General features: G+C 43.1%; 2 protein-coding genes across 5 annotated transcripts; both read left to right on the top strand.

Annotated features, from left to right (window-relative positions):
* The first annotated feature begins 1,373 nt into the window (after positions 1-1,373).
* On the top strand, positions 1,374-10,264 carry LOC150062025 (zinc finger protein 69 homolog). Of its 3 annotated transcripts, XM_090335142.1 has the most exons (7): positions 1,380-1,785; positions 2,777-3,069; positions 5,651-5,736; positions 7,079-7,205; positions 7,501-7,596; positions 8,721-8,962; positions 9,657-9,741. In XM_090335142.1, exons 2-7 carry the CDS (start codon positions 2,943-2,945, stop codon positions 9,660-9,662), a joined length of 684 nt encoding a protein of 227 aa, XP_090191268.1. In that variant the 5' UTR covers positions 1,380-1,785; positions 2,777-2,942; the 3' UTR covers positions 9,663-9,741. The 3 variants fall into 3 exon arrangements, with proteins under 3 accessions (XP_090191267.1, XP_090191269.1, XP_090191268.1); XM_090335141.1 differs by having other exon boundaries at positions 1,374-1,785; positions 8,721-10,264; XM_090335143.1 differs by lacking the exons at positions 8,721-8,962; positions 9,657-9,741 and adding an exon at positions 8,587-8,679 and having other exon boundaries at positions 1,374-1,785.
* Positions 10,265-12,272: 2,008 nt separating this feature from the next.
* On the top strand, positions 12,273-17,909 carry Exo5 (exonuclease 5). Of its 2 annotated transcripts, XM_090335111.1 has the most exons (3): positions 12,273-12,337; positions 12,996-13,143; positions 16,404-17,909. In XM_090335111.1, exon 3 carries the CDS (start codon positions 16,433-16,435, stop codon positions 17,552-17,554), a length of 1,122 nt encoding a protein of 373 aa, XP_090191237.1. In that variant the 5' UTR covers positions 12,273-12,337; positions 12,996-13,143; positions 16,404-16,432; the 3' UTR covers positions 17,555-17,909. The 2 variants fall into 2 exon arrangements, with proteins under 2 accessions (XP_090191237.1, XP_090191238.1); XM_090335112.1 differs by lacking the exon at positions 12,996-13,143 and having other exon boundaries at positions 12,274-12,337.
* Positions 17,910-18,392: the final 483 nt, after the last annotated feature.

Below are 18,392 nucleotides of genomic sequence, written 5' to 3'. Positions count from 1 at the left end.
GAAGAAAAGCTCTAAATTGTCTTTACAAAAATCTCCCAAATGTGTGTGTGCACATTCATGCACACTCACATACTCACATGCATACACGTGCAGACACTAGATCTTGGGCCTAGGTACTGTCCTTTAGCTTTTTTGCTCAAGGCTAGCACTCTACTACTGGAGCCACAGCTCTATTTCTGAATTTTTGCTGACATATTGGAGATAAGATTTATCTGTTCAGAGTGGCTTCAAACCATGGTCCTGAGATCTCAGCTTTCTGAATAGCTAGGATTGTAGATGTATGCCATGAGCACACCAGCTTGTTGTGGTCTTTTTGGGGGGGGCGGAGGAGAGGGCTGGTCCTGGGGCTTGAGCTCTGGGCCTGTGTGTTGTCTCTGATCTTTTTCTAGGCTGCTGCTCTATCTCATAAGTCACAGCTCTACTTGTGCCTTTTTGTGGTTGGAGATAAGAGATAAGACTCTTACAGGTTCTTCTGCCCAGGCTGGCTTTGAACTGTAATCTTCAGATCTCAGCCTCCTGAGTGAGTAGGTAGGATTTTACAAGTATGAGCCACTGGCACCTAGGTTGTTGTAGTCTTTTTTTTTTTTTTGAGGGGATAAGCAGGATAGAATTAGGCAAGTTAGGATTAGAATATAGTAACCAGACTATAGTGTTAACTCTGCTATGTTAAATCAATAAACTATGTTGCATCATATTACTTGCCTATTGGTGAATTAATTCACCTGCTCAGGACAGTGCCTATTTAAGTTATATAGGAAGCTGAGATTGGGAGAGTTGTAGCTCCAGGCTAACCAGAGGAAACATTCACAAGACTCTATTTCAAAGGCAGAAAGCTGAGCTCAGTAGTGCACTTGTAGTTCTAACTACCACAGAAATGTAAAAAAGTGAAGTGGACCACGGTCCACTAATACAAATGGGCTTGAAGAGTTTTTCCAAATTGGGTGCTAGAATGTGTCTGCTTAAAGGAAATAACCCCCCCCCCAAAAAAAAACCCCAAACGTTTTATTGTAGTTATAAAAGCACCATAGCATACCATCATTACTCAGCTTAGTGTTGTGAAAAACACTATCTCATCAAATGATTTCACCAGAACAAAGTTATGTGAAAAGGCAGTAACTGACATGATGGCAGAAATGAACGAGTGAATGAAGAATGGCAGCTATCAAGCTTTTCCAGCAAGAATAGTCCCGCCACGCTGTCATCCTAGGTCTGGACAGAGTTTGGCGCAGTCTAGCGTTAGACAGTTTCCGGTTTCCGGACTGTCAAGCGCCGGGCACCCGAGGAGGGCGGGGCCGGATGTGGGCGGGGCCTACGCGAGACGCGCCGGGCGCGGATGGGCGGAGCCTAAGCAGAGGGAGGGGTGGCGCCTAGTGGAAAGGGCGGGGCGCGTCGCCCGTGCTAGGTTGGGTTTGTCCCGGGCCAGAGGCGCGGGATCTGGAACTGCGGCCTATGGCAGGATGCTGGCTTGGGCAGCGACACCAGTTTTAGCATTGGGCCAGCCGAAAGTGTGGGGCGTCCTCATGCAGGGATACTAGACCGCTTCAGGGCGTCCCTTCTAGTCGCTCCTAGCCGCCCCGGCGGGCCATGGATGGGAATTGGGAAAAGACCCTGGACCACTCCCGGGGCTGTCTTCTGGGTTTCCGGAAGGAAGTCTGCGTGATCCCTGTCCGTAATAGGCCGGCAAGGAAGAGGATCTGCTAGCCCAGCCTTGCTCCGCGGAGAGCTGCGGCAGCCACCCGGCCGCTGCCCGCACCCACCCCCGCGGTCCCGGCGTCCGAGCATCCGGTGAGTGGGCGGCTCCTCCCCGGCTCTGCGGTCTTTTTGTCCCTGGGGGTCCTGACCTGGAGCTCTTCGAGGACCGGGCATCTTCGGAGGGAAGCCTCTCAGTCACTCACTGTTAAGGAAGAACTGAAAGTTTCTGCACTTCAGTAACGAGACTTTTTATATACCCATGGGGTAGGATATTTTCTACACTTTCCGGAACCCTTCCCTTCATCACTAACTTAAATCCACACTCACAACCGGCCACCTTTTTACTGTTGCTGGGAATTCAGATCCACTGGCCCTAGGCTCCCAAGAGTCCCCCTCGGCCCCCCCCCCCATTTAGATGCCAATGCTCAGATGAGATGATAGATTTGGCTTGTTTCCAAATGTGCAGGTTACAAACAATTCTGCAGGGCTGCTCATTTTACCAGTTGCTGGGCAGCTGCGTGGGTCGGATGTATCAGTCTCTGCTTGCGCCTGCCAAAACTACCGGGGGTTATTCTATCCGTAGCGTTGTCAAGATAAAGGGTTTCTAGTTATTTTTAAAAATAAGGTTAAAAGAGCATTGAAACAAAAAGCTTATACCATTAAGAGTTTACTGTGTACCTAGCTTGGTCTGAATTAATATTGTAACCCTATGAGAAGTATAGTTACTTACTGGGGTTTGAACCCAGAGCCCCTCACTCTTGCTTGGTTTCCTTGTTCATGTCTGGTGCTCTGTTGTTTGAGCCGCCACAACTCCAGTTCGGTATTTTGCTAGTTAATTATTGTTGAAGTCGTAAGGACTTTTCTTCCAAGGCTGTCTTTGAACCGTGATCCTATTAAGTCACAACCTTCTAAACAGCTAGGATCATAGGTGTGAACCATACTGGTGGGTCAGTTATGCCTCTTTTTGTGGGTGAGTAAACTGAACCTCAGAGATTTGCAATGCCTAAGAGCTTTTATGTGCAAGTGTCAGGGTTCTGACCAGGCTAATTTCAATCTCCCTTCTAACTCCCAAGTCTATCTCTAGCCTCTAGGAGGTTCCAGATCCTGGCATTGCAGGGACACACCCAAATTCCAAATTCTTGAAAGGCAGAAGACTGTGATCTGAGAAGTACTATATAACTGTGAAGCCTAGAACAGAGGTTCCAGTAATTTCTTCACCAGAAAGAGCTCCCAATCAAGTAGGCATCATCATGCCACAGCAGCTCCTGATCTCCCTGCCCACCGAGGTCAGCACCTGGGTGAAATTACACCATCAAAAAAAGACCAAGGAGGAGGCATCCCTGTGGGAGAATGTGACTAAACTGTTTGAAGGAGAAGGTGAGAATGGATGAACGGAGGTCCCATTTAGGTGAAAACATGTACTTCAGCCAGGCTCGATGGCTCATGCCAATAATCCTAGCTACATAGGAGGCTGAGATTTGAGGATTGTGGTTCAAAGCCAGCCCGGGCACTAAAATCTGTGAGACTCCAATTAACCACCAGAAAACCAGAAGTGGTGCTGTGACTTAAGGGGTAGGGCTGTAGCCTTGAGCTAAAGAGCTCAGGGACAACACCCAGGCCCAGGGTTCAAGTCCCACAACCGACCAAAAAAACCAATATATATATATATATATATATATATATATATATATATATATATATATATTTCATTGGGGTGGTCTTTTAGGGAGAAAATTAGGGGGAAATGCCTTTGTGGGGTTCATGCTTGTGTAGCAAAGTAGCCATAAAAGGAGATAGTGCGTACTCAGCTCTGGCTCATTGTTACATGTGCCCTATGTTGCTCCCATCCCCACATATAACAGCCAATAGGAAGTCAGAGCACTGACTGTTTCCACAGTGGCTCCTGAGTGTGGCAATATGATTCTGGCAAAGGCATCAAAGGTTTTTGTCTGCTTAAGTCTCAAGAATCTTTTGCATAGGTTCTGGTCATTTTAGCCCCAGACCAGTATTTTTCACAAGCATCAGTTTTTGTTTTCATCTTCGTTTGAGAAGCAGAAATGACACTCTTGTCTGCTCTCATTTTCCTTAACTCTGTGGACTATTTAGTAGTCTCGTCAGGAGTAGACAGACACAGGATCATGGGTATCATGTGATATCTCCAGTTATGTTTATACTAGTTTGTATTCTTCCAGGATTTATTTTTTAAAAAAATATGTCATGGGAATTGAACTCAGGGCCTAGGCAATGTCTCTGAGCTTTTTTTTTTATCATTTATTTTTTGGTGGGTCATGTGGCTTGAACTTGGCCTGGGCACTGCCCCTGAGCTCTTCAGCTCAAGGCCACCACCCTATCCTTGAGCCAAGCCCCACTTCCGTTTTCTGAAGGTTAATTGGAGATAAGCGTCTCAGGTCCTTTTGTGCCTGGGCTGGCTCTGAACCTAGATCCTCAGATCTCAGCCTCCTGAGATTACAGGTGTGAGCCACCTGGCCCAGTTTCTCTGAGCTTTTTTTGCTCGAGGCTAATGTTCTACCTCTTTGAGCCACATCACCATTTCCTGTTTTCTGTTGGAGATGAGAGTCTCAGGGACTTTTCTGCCCAGGCTAGTTTCAAACTGTGATCCTCAGAGTAGTTAGGATTACAGGCATAAGTCATTGGTACCGAGCAGTCTGCTAGTATTTTTATTGTGTTCTAGACCTATTAGGCAGAGACTTGGCCACGCATCTTAAAAAGTGAATAAAATGAATAATTATCTCTAATACTTATTGACAAGGTGACAGTCACATTCCCAGATTAAAATAATAGAAGATGACTTAAGAAAAGTTCTTAAGGAAACAAAGAACCTTTTCTTGATTTGTCTTTTCATTTTCTGATGACTATTCTTTACCTCATATATGGTATATTCATATGCACATATGAGGGAAAGTAAGGGGAAGGCACAGAATCAATGGAAAATGGGTGAAAAAGTGCAGCAGTGGAGCTCACTGGCTGCATTGAAGATTGATGAACGTCAACCATGCAATTTATGGATGGAGATGGAATGGAGGAAATGGGAGAGAATGAGAGAACAGATGATACTATGCAAAAGGAAGAAAATGTACTTATTACCTGACATATGTAAAGGTAACCACACTGTATATCACCCATAAAACAATAAGGAAAATACATTATTTTTTTTAAAAAGTTCTTTTGGATTTCAAGGTATTGTGGATTGAATCTGTCTGGGGCATTTTCACAAAAGCAGGTAGCACTGAAACAGGCCTAGAAGAGTCTTATTATTTTTTTTTTTTTGCCAGTCCTGGGACTTGAACTCAGTGCCCGGGCACTGTCCCTGTGCTGTTTTATTCAAGGGTAGCACTCTACCACTTTGAGCCACAGCACTACTTCCAGTTTTCTAGTGGTTAATTGGAAATATCCTTGGGCTTTCTTCAAGACTAGAGCTCTACCACCTGAGCCACAGTACCACTTCTGGCTTTTTTCTATGTATGTGGTACTAAGGAATCGAACCCCAGTCTTCGTGTATGCTGGCAAGCAGTCTACCACTAGGCCGAACTCCCGGCCCTCTTTCTTTCTTTCTTTCTTTCTTTCTTTCTTTCTTTCTTTCTTTCTTTCTTTCTTTCTTTCTTTCTCTCTTTCTCTCTTTCTTTCTTTCTTTCTTTCTTTCTTTTGTAGGTTATGGAAATTGAACTCTGGGCCTGGGTGCTGTCCCTGAGCTCTTCAGCTCAAGGCTACCACCCTACCCCTTGAGCCACAGTCCACAGTGCCACTTCTGGTTTTCTGGTGGTTAATTGGAGATAAGAGTATCCCAGACTTTTCAGTGCCCAGGCTGGCTTTGAACCATGATCCTCAGATCTCAGCCTCCTCAGTAGCTGGTATTACAGGTGTGAGTCACTGCACCCAGCTTGCATACAAATTTTCTATCTAGGAATTTTAAGGAGATGGAATCCTTTTCTTTCCTCAGCTCTGCTCTCTCAAGATGTTGATAACAACCAGGGAGAAGGATTAGTAGATAAACTGAGTCCTGGATTCCTGGCAACAGAATCACAGGTGAGTTGGAATTGCCTGTCATTTTGTCATCATGGTTTTTAGAGATATAACTTGTCTTTTTTTTTTAAATGTGTGTGTGTGTGTGTGTGTGTGTGTGTGTTGGTCATGGGACTTGATCTCTGGACCTAGGCATTATCCTTGAGCTCTCCAGTTCAAGGCTACTGCCCTATCCCTTGAGCCACAGTGCCACTTCCCATTTTCTGATAGTTAATTGAAGATAAGACTTTAGTGCCTGGACTGGCTTTGAACCGTGGTCCTTAGATCTCAGCCTCCTGAGTAGCTAGGATTACAGGTGTGAGTCACCCTGCCTGGCTATAACTTGCCCATTTATAGAGGTGGTGGCAGTTTCCTTGCTCATAGCAGCCTTGTCTGTGTAAGTCTTATTTCTTACCAAAATCTAGAACTAACACTGTACTCATGTTTTTGTAAAGAAAGCAAAGTAACTGTCTCCTAAAAAACAATAGAAAGGAAGTGGCGCTGTGGCTCAAGTGGTAGAACACTAGTCTTGAGCTGAAGAGCTCAGGGACAGTGCTCAGGCCCAGAGTTCAAGTTCCATAACTGACAAAAAAAAAAAACAAAACTCATAGATACTACTTGGAAACTAAGATAAGTGGCGATAAAATATTTAAAGAAAAGCGAGTGAGAATTAAGTTTTGAAATTTTCAGTGCACATCACAGTGGAATTTAAGAGGTGACCCTGTTGTTTAAGAAGAAACAGTGGAGATGAGAGTAGGGAAGAAATGGTCCAGCTACACAGCACACATGCCTCTGAGGTAGGCAGAGACAAGTCTGATAGCAGTTAGGACAGCATGGATCATGGATCAAATACAAGGCAATTTTAGAATAAGCATGAACGAAAGATTGAAACAACCGATGTTATTAGTAACCAGGGTTTGGAAAGAACCTCATATCTGAAATTCAGTAGTATAGGATTTGATTTTTTTTGCTTGCATAATATTCTAGAGTGAGTCAGGTTTTTTGTTTTTGTTTTGCCAGTCCTGGGGCTTGAGCTTAGGGCCTGAGCACTGTCTTTGGGCTTTCTCAAGGCTAGAGCTCTACCACTTGAGCCTCAGCACCATTTCCAGCTTTTCTATGTATGTGGTACCAAGGAATCGAACCCAGGTCTTTGTGCATGCTAGGCAAGCACTCTACCACTAGGCCAAACTCCTGGCATATTTAATATTTTATAGCAGACTCCAAAAAATCTCCAGACACATTTACCAGGAGGAGTCTCCTGGTAAAACTAGTTTGGAAATCTCTCAGAACTTAGAATATAGTCAGAATTCTTTGGACTTTAATAGAGGTGGATGCTGACTAAAAAGGAACAAATTTGATTTTCTAGGAACTGTTGACCTTCAAAGACATATCTGTAGATTTCTCTCAGGAGGAATGGGGGCAACTGGTCCCTACTTATCGGAATCTGTACCGAGAGGTGATGCTGGAGAACTACAGGAACCTGGTGTCAGTGGGTAAGAGTGGGCAAGCCGTGCCTCCAGAAGCATCCACTATAGGAGACTCACTAGTTTTGAACTATAATGTGGAGTCATTGAAGCTGGTTCTGTATTAGAGATGTTTTATTCCTTTGCAAGCTAAACCAGGCCATATTTGATTTCATGGGGGGGAACAGCTTTCCTTCCTAGAGTAGAAAGGTATACCCCTTTCTGCTTTTAGAGTATGTGAAAATGGAAGCTAGAATTAAATTCTGAGATGGTTTGTCAACATCAATATAAACACCCATACTTTTTTTTTTCACTCCTTAAACAGGATATCGGCTTTCCAAGCCCAGTGTAATTTCCCAGTTGGAAAAAGGAGAAGAACCATGGATGAGGGTGAATGAAGGCCCAGGAGACCCCATTTTAGGTGAGACCAGGCAGATGATACATAGGCTGGAGTGGTCAGGATCTACCTAGGCTCTGGGGAGGCTCACCTATTATATAATATCTGCATTAAATCTCATTCCAAGCTGGGCATCTGTGGTTCACACCTGTAATCCTAGCTACTCAGGAGGCTGAGATCTGAGGATTGCAGTTCAAAGCTAGCCTGGGCAGGAAAGTCTGTGACTCTTATCTCCAATAAACTACTCGGATAAAAGCCAGAAGTGGGGCTGTGGCTCAAATGTGCTATCCTTGACTAAAAAAGCTCCGGGATAGCTCCCAGGCCTGAGTTCAAACTCCAGGACTAGCACGCACGCACATGCACACACACACACACAGATATTTTCCTAGCAGCACTAGAAATAATAATAGGCTAGATTACCATTTTATAAATTATGTTTACATGAATATATTAATAATTATAGGAAACAGCACTAAATATAGGTATACACCAATACAACTTTGAATAAAAGATAGCTTAATGGTCTTAGGTCATACACTACTTTTTTTTGGGGGGGGGGAAGGAGTATGGGGCTTGAACTCTGGGCCTGGGCACTGTCACTGAGTTTTTCAGCTCAAGGCTACCGCCCTACCCTTGAGCCCCAGCCCCATTTCCCATTTTCTAGAGATTAATTAGAGATAAGAGTCTCAAGAACTTCAGTGCCCGGGCTGGCTTTGAACTGAGATCCTCAGATCTCTTTGCCTCTTGAGTAGCTAGGATTACAGACGTGAGCCATTGCACTTGCCTCATATACTACTTTTTGATCTAGCATCTCCTGATATGGCCAGAGTGGGAAATAACTTCTTTGTATTTCTGAGGTTGTGTTACAAAAGTCATTGTCAACTAAAAGATATAGCACTAAAACAGCATTCTTAGTGTTATTAGAAGAAAAAAAACTCAGACTTAGGTTTTACTATGTGTATGATACAACAATACATTTAACCTGTTCATTGTTTTTCTTGTATTATTCTCCAGGCAATACCAACCATATTTAAATACAGTGAACACTTATATACTATCTCTCTAGTTCTCTGTTCTATAACTACTATTACAGTTTTTTTTTTTTAAAGCATAGTATGAGTTACTTGGAGTTTTTTCATTTCTTTCAGACTTGAAGAGTAAAACAGAAACCAATGAGTTAACTGCAAAGAATGACCTTTCCCAGGAACAGTTATATCATGACATGGTGGGAAGGTTCATAAGGGATGACATCATTTATTCCACACAGAACCAAGTTCCCAGATATGATACCATAGAAAAACACCAGAAAACCTGTGGACAAGTTGGGAGACAAGTCATTTTGAACCACAAAAAGACAGGCCAAGAAACTAACAAATGTAGAGGAAATATGGTGAGTTCAAAAGTGACTTTAGAACAGAAGCACTGTAAATTCAACCTACCTAGAAAGAGGAACAAATACAAATTAAATTTAATTAATCATCCAATAAACTGCCTGAGAACAAAAATCTATGAATGTAATATATGTGAAAAAATGTTCAAACAGCCCATTCATCTTACTGAGCACATGAGAATTCATACTGGGGAGAAACCCTTTAGATGTAAGGAATGTGGAAAAGCCTTTAGTCAGAGTGCATCTCTTAATACACACCAGCGAATTCACACTGGTGAGAAACCCTTTGAATGTGAGGAATGTGGCAAAACCTTTAGACACCGCTCATCACTCAATCAGCATCACAGAACTCACACTGGGGAGAAACCTTATGCGTGTGACAAATGTCAGAAAGCCTTCAGCCAGAACATTAGCTTGATCCAACATTTAAGGACTCATTCTGGAGAGAAACCCTTTACATGCAATGAATGTGGGAAAACCTTCCGACAGATTCGACACCTTAGTGAACATGTAAGAATTCACACTGGGGAAAAGCCCTATGCCTGCACTGCATGCTGTAAAACCTTTAGTCACAGAGCATATCTAACACACCACCAGAGAATCCACACTGGAGAAAGACCCTACAAATGTAAAGAATGTGGGAAAGCCTTTAGGCAGAGAATTCACCTTAGCAATCATAAAACTGTTCATACAGGAGTGAAAGCATATGAATGCAACCGCTGTGGAAAAGCCTACAGGCACGATTCATCCTATAAAAAACATCAGAGGCACCATTCTGGAGAAAAACCATATGAATGCAACGAATGTGGAAAATCCTTCAGCTATAATTCATCACTAAGTCGACACCAAAAAATACATAGGAGGAATGCCTTCTGAGATAATCTTTTTAAAAAAGATAACTTAATATGGGAACAAAAGCCCTATCTTAAATCAGTGACTTTAAGCTTTAAAATTTGAGGACTCAAAAATATTTGAGAAAGTGACATAACAATGGCAACTTTTTTTATTTTTTGCCAGTCCTGGGGCTTGTGTGAACCCAGTCTGTTTACTGTATTTGAGCTTTCTCAAGGTTAGCACTGTGCCACTTGAGCCACAGCACCATTTCTGGCTTTTTCTGTGTTTGTGGTACCAAGTAATCGAACCCAGGGCTTTGTGCATGCTGGGCAAGCACCCTACCATTAACCCACGCTCCTGGCCCTACAACTTTTATTTTTGTCTGATGTGTAAATAAACGCTATGTTGAGAATGACTGTCTATTACACCTCTACACAGAATACTCAAGGATAAAATCTGTTTTTTGAAGTTAAATAAATTCAGCATTATGAAAAATTCACAATGTAACTTTTTTCCTGATATCATGGTCATTTAATTATTTCCTAATGAACATTCACTTACCAGCTAGCATTTAAGAGCTGTTTAAAAATATCACTACCCCTATTTTTGCCATTTGAGACTTCACATGGTAAGTCATTGAGAAGGTATCATTGTATAAAATAGAAAGCTTCATTCTTCCACCTCCTGTCGCCTACTTAGAGGCAGCCATTTTATAAATAAGTTTTGTGCACCCTTGCAGCCTTTTCCTGTTTACATCCAAACTAATGCCAGTAGTTTGTTCTTGTTTGCCAGTCCTGGGGCTTTAACTCATGGGCTGAACTCTGTTCTTGGGCTTTCTCAAGGTTAGTGCTGTATCACTTGAGCCACAGCACCACTTCAGCTTTTTTTTTTCTATGTGTGTGGTACTGAGGAATCGAACCTGGGTCTTCGTGCATTTCTAGGCAAGCATTGTACTGCTACACCAAACTCCCCACCCAATGCCAATAGTTTTTAAACAGCAATGGCAGCCTCATATACAAGAATTTTTAAGTGTTTAATTGTTACTATAAAGGTGATGTATTGGGTCTAGGAGTTTGACCTAGTTAGAGTGTTTGCCTAGCATACACGAAGACCCAGGTTCAATTCTTTGGTACCACATACATAGAAAAAAATAGAAGTAGTGCTGTGGCTCAAGTGGTAGAGCTCTAGCCTTGAGAAAGACCAAGGACAGTGCTTAGGCCCTGAGTTCAGCCCCAGGACTGGCAAAAAAAAAAAAAAAAGTACAGAGAGGTTATAATTAATGAGTACATTTCTTTTTGGACAGTGTCACCTTTCCACTGTCTCTGTTTTCCTTTTCCATCCCCTACCTACGAGTTGTATAGCTCATTTTCAACATGCGGTCTAGTGCGTACCATTACTGTAATATTTGCACATTTCTTCTTTCAGTGTATCATGAGGTAATTCCTTTTCGCTAAAGTGCCTGCTCACTTTTATAGCTGCACACATAGTGTTCCATGACATGAATGTACTATTATTTAGCTAGTTTCACCATGGATGGACTGGGGTTACCTCTGATCTTTTGTTTAGGTATTGTGGTAATGACATTCTACACATGGTCATGAAAGTATGTATATGTGTGTGTAGTAAATTCCTAGAATTGGAATTTCTGTGCTCGTGGGTATATACTAGCAAACTGACTATAGGGATTGGACCACTTTTCTCACTAAAAAGTAACAAAACTAGGAGCTGAAGCATATCCTAGGTCAGCAGTCTTGTTGGCCATCAAAGAAGCATCAGGTGGGGTGGTGTATGCCCATAAAAACAGGCTGAGGCAGGAGGGGTGCAAGGTTAATCAAGGCCAGAACACCCTCAAAAACACTTGGCTGTCTTAACACACACACTTCTCGAAGAGTCGTCAAGCCCACCAGTCTCACCTGGGAAAGGAGGGGAACCTTTTATGCCAACTGCTCAGCTTTCTGTTGAGAAAAGCAAGTAAGGGAGTGTCAGAAAATGTGCCGGACGAGTGGTTTCCTGCGGAAGTCTAGTTGGGAAGGACCCGCCATTCTATTTTTGCTGCTGAAAACGCATCATGTTGTCTTTATACATTTGAAAATGCAAAACGGCACTGGCCAATGAAAAGGCTAAAGTCAAGTAAACTGGGGGAAAAAATCGCATCCGCGTCTTAGCACAGACCGCAGCAGCTCCTGCCGAGGGGACAGCTGGGGCGAAGGGCGCATGCGCACAGGTCAGGGGCTGCGAGCTGGGGAGCGTGACGGGTCCGCCCAGACCTTCTTCTCGCGGGAGAGGTGGCGAGTTCCCGCAGGATCGCAGCCACGGACGCGCGGCGGGCTCTCAGGGAAAGCTCCCAGAACTCTAGCCTCCCCTGACTCGTAGCCTCGCGAGGACGGGGCGCCGCCGCGGAGGCCTCTGGGAAGAGGCGGTGCTGGGTCGCCGCAGCGTCCTCTGGGATTGGGCTGTTTCCGGGTGCTCCAGTCAGAGGGAGTCCGTGCATTTCCGAGGCTTCCTCGCAGCGGGAGGAAGTAGAGCCGCGGCGGAGCCGAGGTTAGTGGAGGCTGCGAACGGGCTGCGGGCTGGGCTGGCCGCACTTCCGAGCCCCCGGTGTCGCCGCGTCCTCCTTCCCCCCGTCCCCTCCGTGCAAGGGAGATGGGGGAAGCAGCCCCACCTGTCACCCCAGCAGGCCGAGTTCGTCTGGATTCTGGCCATCAGCCCCGAGCCCTTCTCAGGGCCGGGTTCTTGGTTGGTCCTCCGGGACGTTTGTACCAAGTGTTTAGTTAGTACGTTCGTGGCGGTCTAGGCACTCCGTGAAGCGAGACAGCCACAGTTCCCGCAGGATGGGGACCAGTCGGAGAGGCAGAGCCTCTCTGACCTGAAATGTTCTTACAGAGTATTGCGCTAGAGAAAGAAACCAACCTGGACGCTTCGGAGTACTTTTTCTCTTTCTTTCTTTCTTCTTCTTTTTTTTTTTTTTTTTTTTTTTTGCCAGTCCTGGGGTTTGAACTCAGGGCCTGGTCACTGTCCCTGCGCCTGTCTATGCTCAGGTCTAGCACGCTACCACTCGAGCCACGGCACGACTTCCAGCTTTTTCTTGGTATGTGGTACCAAGGAATTGAACGCAGGGCTTCGTGCATGCTCAGCAAGCACTCTACCATTAGGCCACACTCCTGTCCAGCACCTTAGTTCTTAATCTTTCTGCTTGTAGGGAGCAGGGACTGCATCAGTTAACTGCAACCAGCATGTGAGGAAAAAGGAGTCGCGCTGGCAATTGACACCTAGGATATGAGGTGGACATTCACCTGTGCACTGTGGATGGGAGAGAAAGAAACATTGGAATGTGAAGGAATGGTCAAGTGAGAAAAGTCCCCATTCTATCTTAACAAGGCGCTAAATAGTTAATCTGAGTTATTTCATTCAGACAAGGTCTTCAGAGCTTCTTTCTCTTCTCCTAGCTTTGTCTTTTTAGTTTCTGTCCTTCCCTGTGAGGTGGAAGATAATTAAGTCCCAGATGAGTAGGAGCTTCCTTTCCCCTAGAGTTAATCCTTTCTTTTTTGTTTTGTTTTTTTTTTTTGTTTTGTTTTGTTTTTTGCCTGTCCTGGGCTTGGGCTCAGGGTCTGAGCACTGTTCTTGGGTTTTCCTCAAGGCTAGAGCTCTACTACTTGAGCCACAGCATCACTTCTGGCTTTTTTTCTATGATTATGGTACCCAGGAATTGAACCTGGGTCTTTGTGCATGCTAGGCAAGCATTTTACCACTAGACTAGACTCCTGGCCCCAAGTTTAATCATTTTGCCAGAGGGTGATTTACAATACAGTGGGTGAGAGATTTACAATCTCATCCCCTTCCTTGGGAATGGAGAGGAAAGCCACAATTATTGTATACTATGTTTTATCACTCAGTAATTAGGCAACTGAGAAGGGTTAGGAAGAGTTCTACTCAATCTTCTACATGTGTGTACTTGAACATGCATATGGGGGTACTAGGGCTTGAACTCAGGGCCTGGGCATTGTCCCTTAGCTTTCTTTTCTCAAGGCTGGCCCTCTGTTCCACTTTCATCTTTGTGGTGGTTAATTGGAGTCAACAATTTCTTGGACGTTGCTTCCCTTGGCTCCAAATCCTCAGATCTCAGCCTCCTGAATAGGTAGGATTAAAGGTGTAAGACTATCACATTTTAAAGATATGTCAGTAGCTTCAGGAAAGCAAAAAACAAATACAAGATTATTCCAAAAGCAAGTAGTGTATTAGCAAATTCTGAGTAACTCAAGATTATCATTTAAAATTAATTTACAATTTAAGATATTTGTGCAAATATGCCTCCAGAACTTCATTACTATTAAAGTAGTATAAAGAGCAACAACTTTATAGAATATAAGGAAAAATTGTTGTTTTTCTTTTGTTTGTCTTGGTGCTTAAACTTGGCCTAAGTGCTGTCCCTCAGCTCCATCTCAAGGCTAGTGCTCTACCACTTTGAGCCAATGCACCACTTCCAGTTTTCTGGTAGTTAGAGATGAGAGTCTCACAGACTTCCCCTGCCTGAGCTAGCTTTGAACTGTGATCCTCAAGTCTCAGCCTCCTGAGTAGCTAGGGTTATAGGTGTGAGCCACCAGCACCCAGCTATTGTATTGCTTTTGTTCCTTGCAAGCCATTTATGTATTCCTTCTAGTGACATTTAGACTAAAAGATAGGTAAGTACAACTATGGCTAATTTCATGGTATAGTTCTTTAACATGAGAGCTGGTACAGTTGCCGTATTTATGGCTTATTTGAATCACAAAACAGAAAACACTTGGCTTTTGGTTACCCCTATCAGCTCAGATTTTGTTTCTTTCTTTTTTTTTTCTTTGTTCTTTTTTTTGATGGGTCGTGGGGCTTGAACTCAGCATGGGTGCTGTCCCTGAACTCTTCAGCTCAAGGCTACCACCCTTCCCCTGGGCCTGGGTATTGTCCCTGAGCTCTTCAGCTCAAGGCTACCACCCTACCCCTGGGCCTGGGTATTGTCCCTGAGCTCTTCAGCTGAAGGCTATTGCCTTACCCTTGAGCCAAGCCCCACTTCCCATTTTCTACAGGTTAATTGAAGATAAGAGTTTCTGGTCCTTTTGTGCCAGGGCTGGCTTTGAACTTTGACCCTCAGATCTCAGCCTCCTGAGTAGCTAGGATTACAGGCGTGGCAGCTCAGATTTTGTGTAAAATTATTTTTCTGGCACCCAAAGTCAAAGACAGAGACAAAAGCATAATGTATATCCTTTGCTTCCTAAAGAAATGCAAGAACAAGGTGGGAAGTCTGAATATAGACTGAAATGTTAAGAGAAATCTTCTTCTGAATATGAAAATTAGTATTATTGTCATGTAGAAGAATCCTATGTGGAAATGTGTGCTGAAGAGTTTAGATCTGCACTATTGGGCCTATAATTTACTTTAAAATAGGTTAGCCAAGAACATGTACACAGTTGTACATGGTATGTACATAAGTGAACATCGTTCGTGGCTTCTACTTCTATATTTTGGATGTTTCCTAGTTTACTTTTTTGTTTTTGTTGGTCCTGGGGCTTGAACTCGGGGTTTGGGCATTGTCCTTGAGCTTCCTGTGCTCAAGGCTAGTGCTCAACTAGTTGAGACACAGTGCCACTTCCTTCCTAGTTAAAAAAAAAAGTACATATTCCAAGTTAGGGTAATCACAGGATAAATGTAACTAACTTGACAATGTAGTATACAATAACTACATAAGGCATGTTGTCTTTTACTTACAGCAATACACTTTGAGGTTTTAGTCATGCAGAGAAATGGTTATTTCTCTTTTAATCTTGCCTTCTGTCTTATCTGATGGTACTGGGGATTGAACCTCAGGCATACTAGACAAGCACTTTACTATTTAAGCCATGCCCTTTTGCCTAGCTAGTCGCAAATTCACAAACCTGCCTCTATCTCTCCAGTAACTGGGATTACAGGTATATACCATTATGTCCAACTCTAAGCTAATTTCTCACTGAGGGAGAAAATAAAATTAGTGACAGACACCAATTTCTCTAATGTAAGGAGAATAATGTATAAAGTCAGTAAGGGTAAATTAAGTCCATCAAGAACCTTTTAATCACGGCCTTTCCCTTAATATATCTCAAAATCTATAGTCATTAAGAGTAATAAAATAATGATCAGGATATTTCAGAAGCAAAAAAAAAGGCAAATCTCAAATCTCCCTTTAAATCTCGGTGAATTGAGGCTAAGAAAGATGATTTACTTAAATTACACACAGTACTTTATCAGAAAACCTAGGAATAAAATTATTCCTCCACTCAAAAATGTATCTTAGTGTTAGATCAACTGCCTAGCAAGTACAAGACCCTGAATTCTAAACCTAGCACTGAAAAAATTATTTTCTTTTACTTTTTTTGTTAAAATGTAATTGATAGAAGGATCGATTTTGTAAAGTGTAAGTACTTTGTAAGAGCTAGGAACATAGCTTAGTGGCAGATTGCTTGCATAGCCACACAAGGCCCTGAGTTCAATCACCAGGACTACAGCTAGGTTTTGATTCTTTTTATCTCACTGGAATCTGAAAGTGCTTCTGAGGAGGTGTTTTTATTGGGAAAATGTATTTCTTTAAAATGTTATGCAGGGCCTCCTTGCTCAGTCCAGAGCTGTGCCATGGCAGAGTCTAGGGAAGAGGAAACAGTGTCAGCAGAAGCCTCAGGGTTCTCAGACATGAGTGACTCAGAGTTCCTAGAGGTTCTGGACCTGGAAGATGATGAAAAATCACATGCTTTGCTTAGCAAGCCTGGCTGTTCCTCTGAACTCCCTGAAAAGGATGACAAACCTGTAAGCTTACAGAACTGGAAAAGAGAATTGGATGTCTCATCACCCATGGAGAGATTCCACCTAAAATATTTATATGTCACTGACCTGTCTACACAGAGCTGGTGTGAATTACAAATGGCATATGAGAAGGAGCTTCCTGGTGTTTTAATAGCTGAGAAGGCAGCTGTTTTGAACACTGGTGCTAGCATCCATCTAGCTAGAGAACTGGAACTCCATGATCTTGTGACTATCTCTGTCACCACTAAAGAAGACACTTGGGCAATTAAGTTTCTGAACATACTATCAATGATTCCTACCCTACAATCAGAAGGGTGCATCAGAGAATTTCCAGTGTTTGGAGAAGTGGAAGGTGTGTTTCTTGTTGGAGTGATTGATGAGCTGCACTATACAGCCAAAGGGGAGCTAGAACTGACAGAACTCAAGACACGCAGGCGCCCTATGCTCCCTCTGGAAGCCCAGAAAAAGAAAGACTGTTTTCAAGTCTGTCTATACAAATGTATCTTTGACGCCATGGTGCAAGGGAAAGTGACTCCAGCAAGCGTAATCCATCACACTAAATTGTGTCCAGACAAACTCTTGGGTCCTTCAGTGCTGAGGCATGCCCAGCAGGGAGGCTTTTCTGTGAAGTCTTTGGGTGACCTCATGGAACTAGTCTTCTTGTCTCTCACACTCTCTGATCTCCCAGTTATTGATACGTTGAAGATTGAGTATATTCATCAAGAAACTGCCACTGTGCTGGGTACAGAGATGGTTGCCTTTGAAGAAAAAGAAATGAGAAGCAAAGTTCAACATTACATGGCCTACTGGATGGGCCACCGAGAGCCTCAAGGGGTTGATGTGGAAGAGGCTTGGAAGTGTCGGACATGCAACTATATAGACATCTGTGAATGGAGGAGGGGTGGTGGAGTGTTCAGCTCTACGCTGACGCCCCAACCCAAAAAAGCCAAATGAACTGAGGCTTTGCTTTCAACAGTGTCTGTCATCCTGTTCTAATGTATTTGATTAAATGGCCCAGTCTCTGATCTACTTTTGAAGATATGGTTCTTATTTATTTTACATTTCTATGACTTTTGATTGTGTTGAAATCTTGAACTGAGGCTTAAGGATGAGTAGCATGGATTTGAGTAGACTGTCTCAAGCTTTGACATGAATTTCCAAGAGTCTCATCATGTCTAGAAGAAAGGTATCATTCGGCAATTATTGTTTTCCTAAGAAAAAAATTTAAGTTCTAATTAATCTTCCTTTAATCAGTGAAGTCTTTTTCACATTTTTAAAAATATTTATATGTTTTTCATAATAAAATGTAATGCTATCTAGGACATTTGAACTAATGTGTTTTTTTCATAACCCCAGCCCTTCAGTGTTGCCCATTATGCATGATTGTAGGTTATCACAAACCCTTAAATTCATACATGAACATTTTCAGAGTTCATAGAATGAGCAAATCAAGAATTTAAAATAAGTAGAGTATTTTCTCTTTTCCTTTTTTTTAGAATTGTTATTTTTAGAGGTGATATACAGTGGGGTTACATTTACATTTGTCAGATAATGAGTATATTTCCTCTTGTACAGTGGCATCTGTTCCCTCATTCTCTCCCATTCCCTCCCTCCCATCTCCATCTCCACCCACACGTTGCAGAGGTGTTTTTTTTTTTTTTGGTCCATCATGGGGCTTGATCTCTAGGCCTGGGCACTGTCCTTGAGCTCTTCAGCTCAAGGCTACTGACCTACCCCTTGAGCCATAGGGCCACTTCCCTTTTCCTAGTGGTTAACTGGAGTTAAGAGTCTC

This window comes from Megascapheus bottae, chromosome 6 (genome assembly GCF_031878675.1).
Source record: "Megascapheus bottae isolate mThoBot1 chromosome 6, mThoBot2.hap1, whole genome shotgun sequence".
Lineage (NCBI taxonomy): Eukaryota > Metazoa > Chordata > Mammalia > Rodentia > Geomyidae > Megascapheus > Megascapheus bottae.
This window is presented reverse-complemented; position numbering and strand designations above follow the sequence as displayed.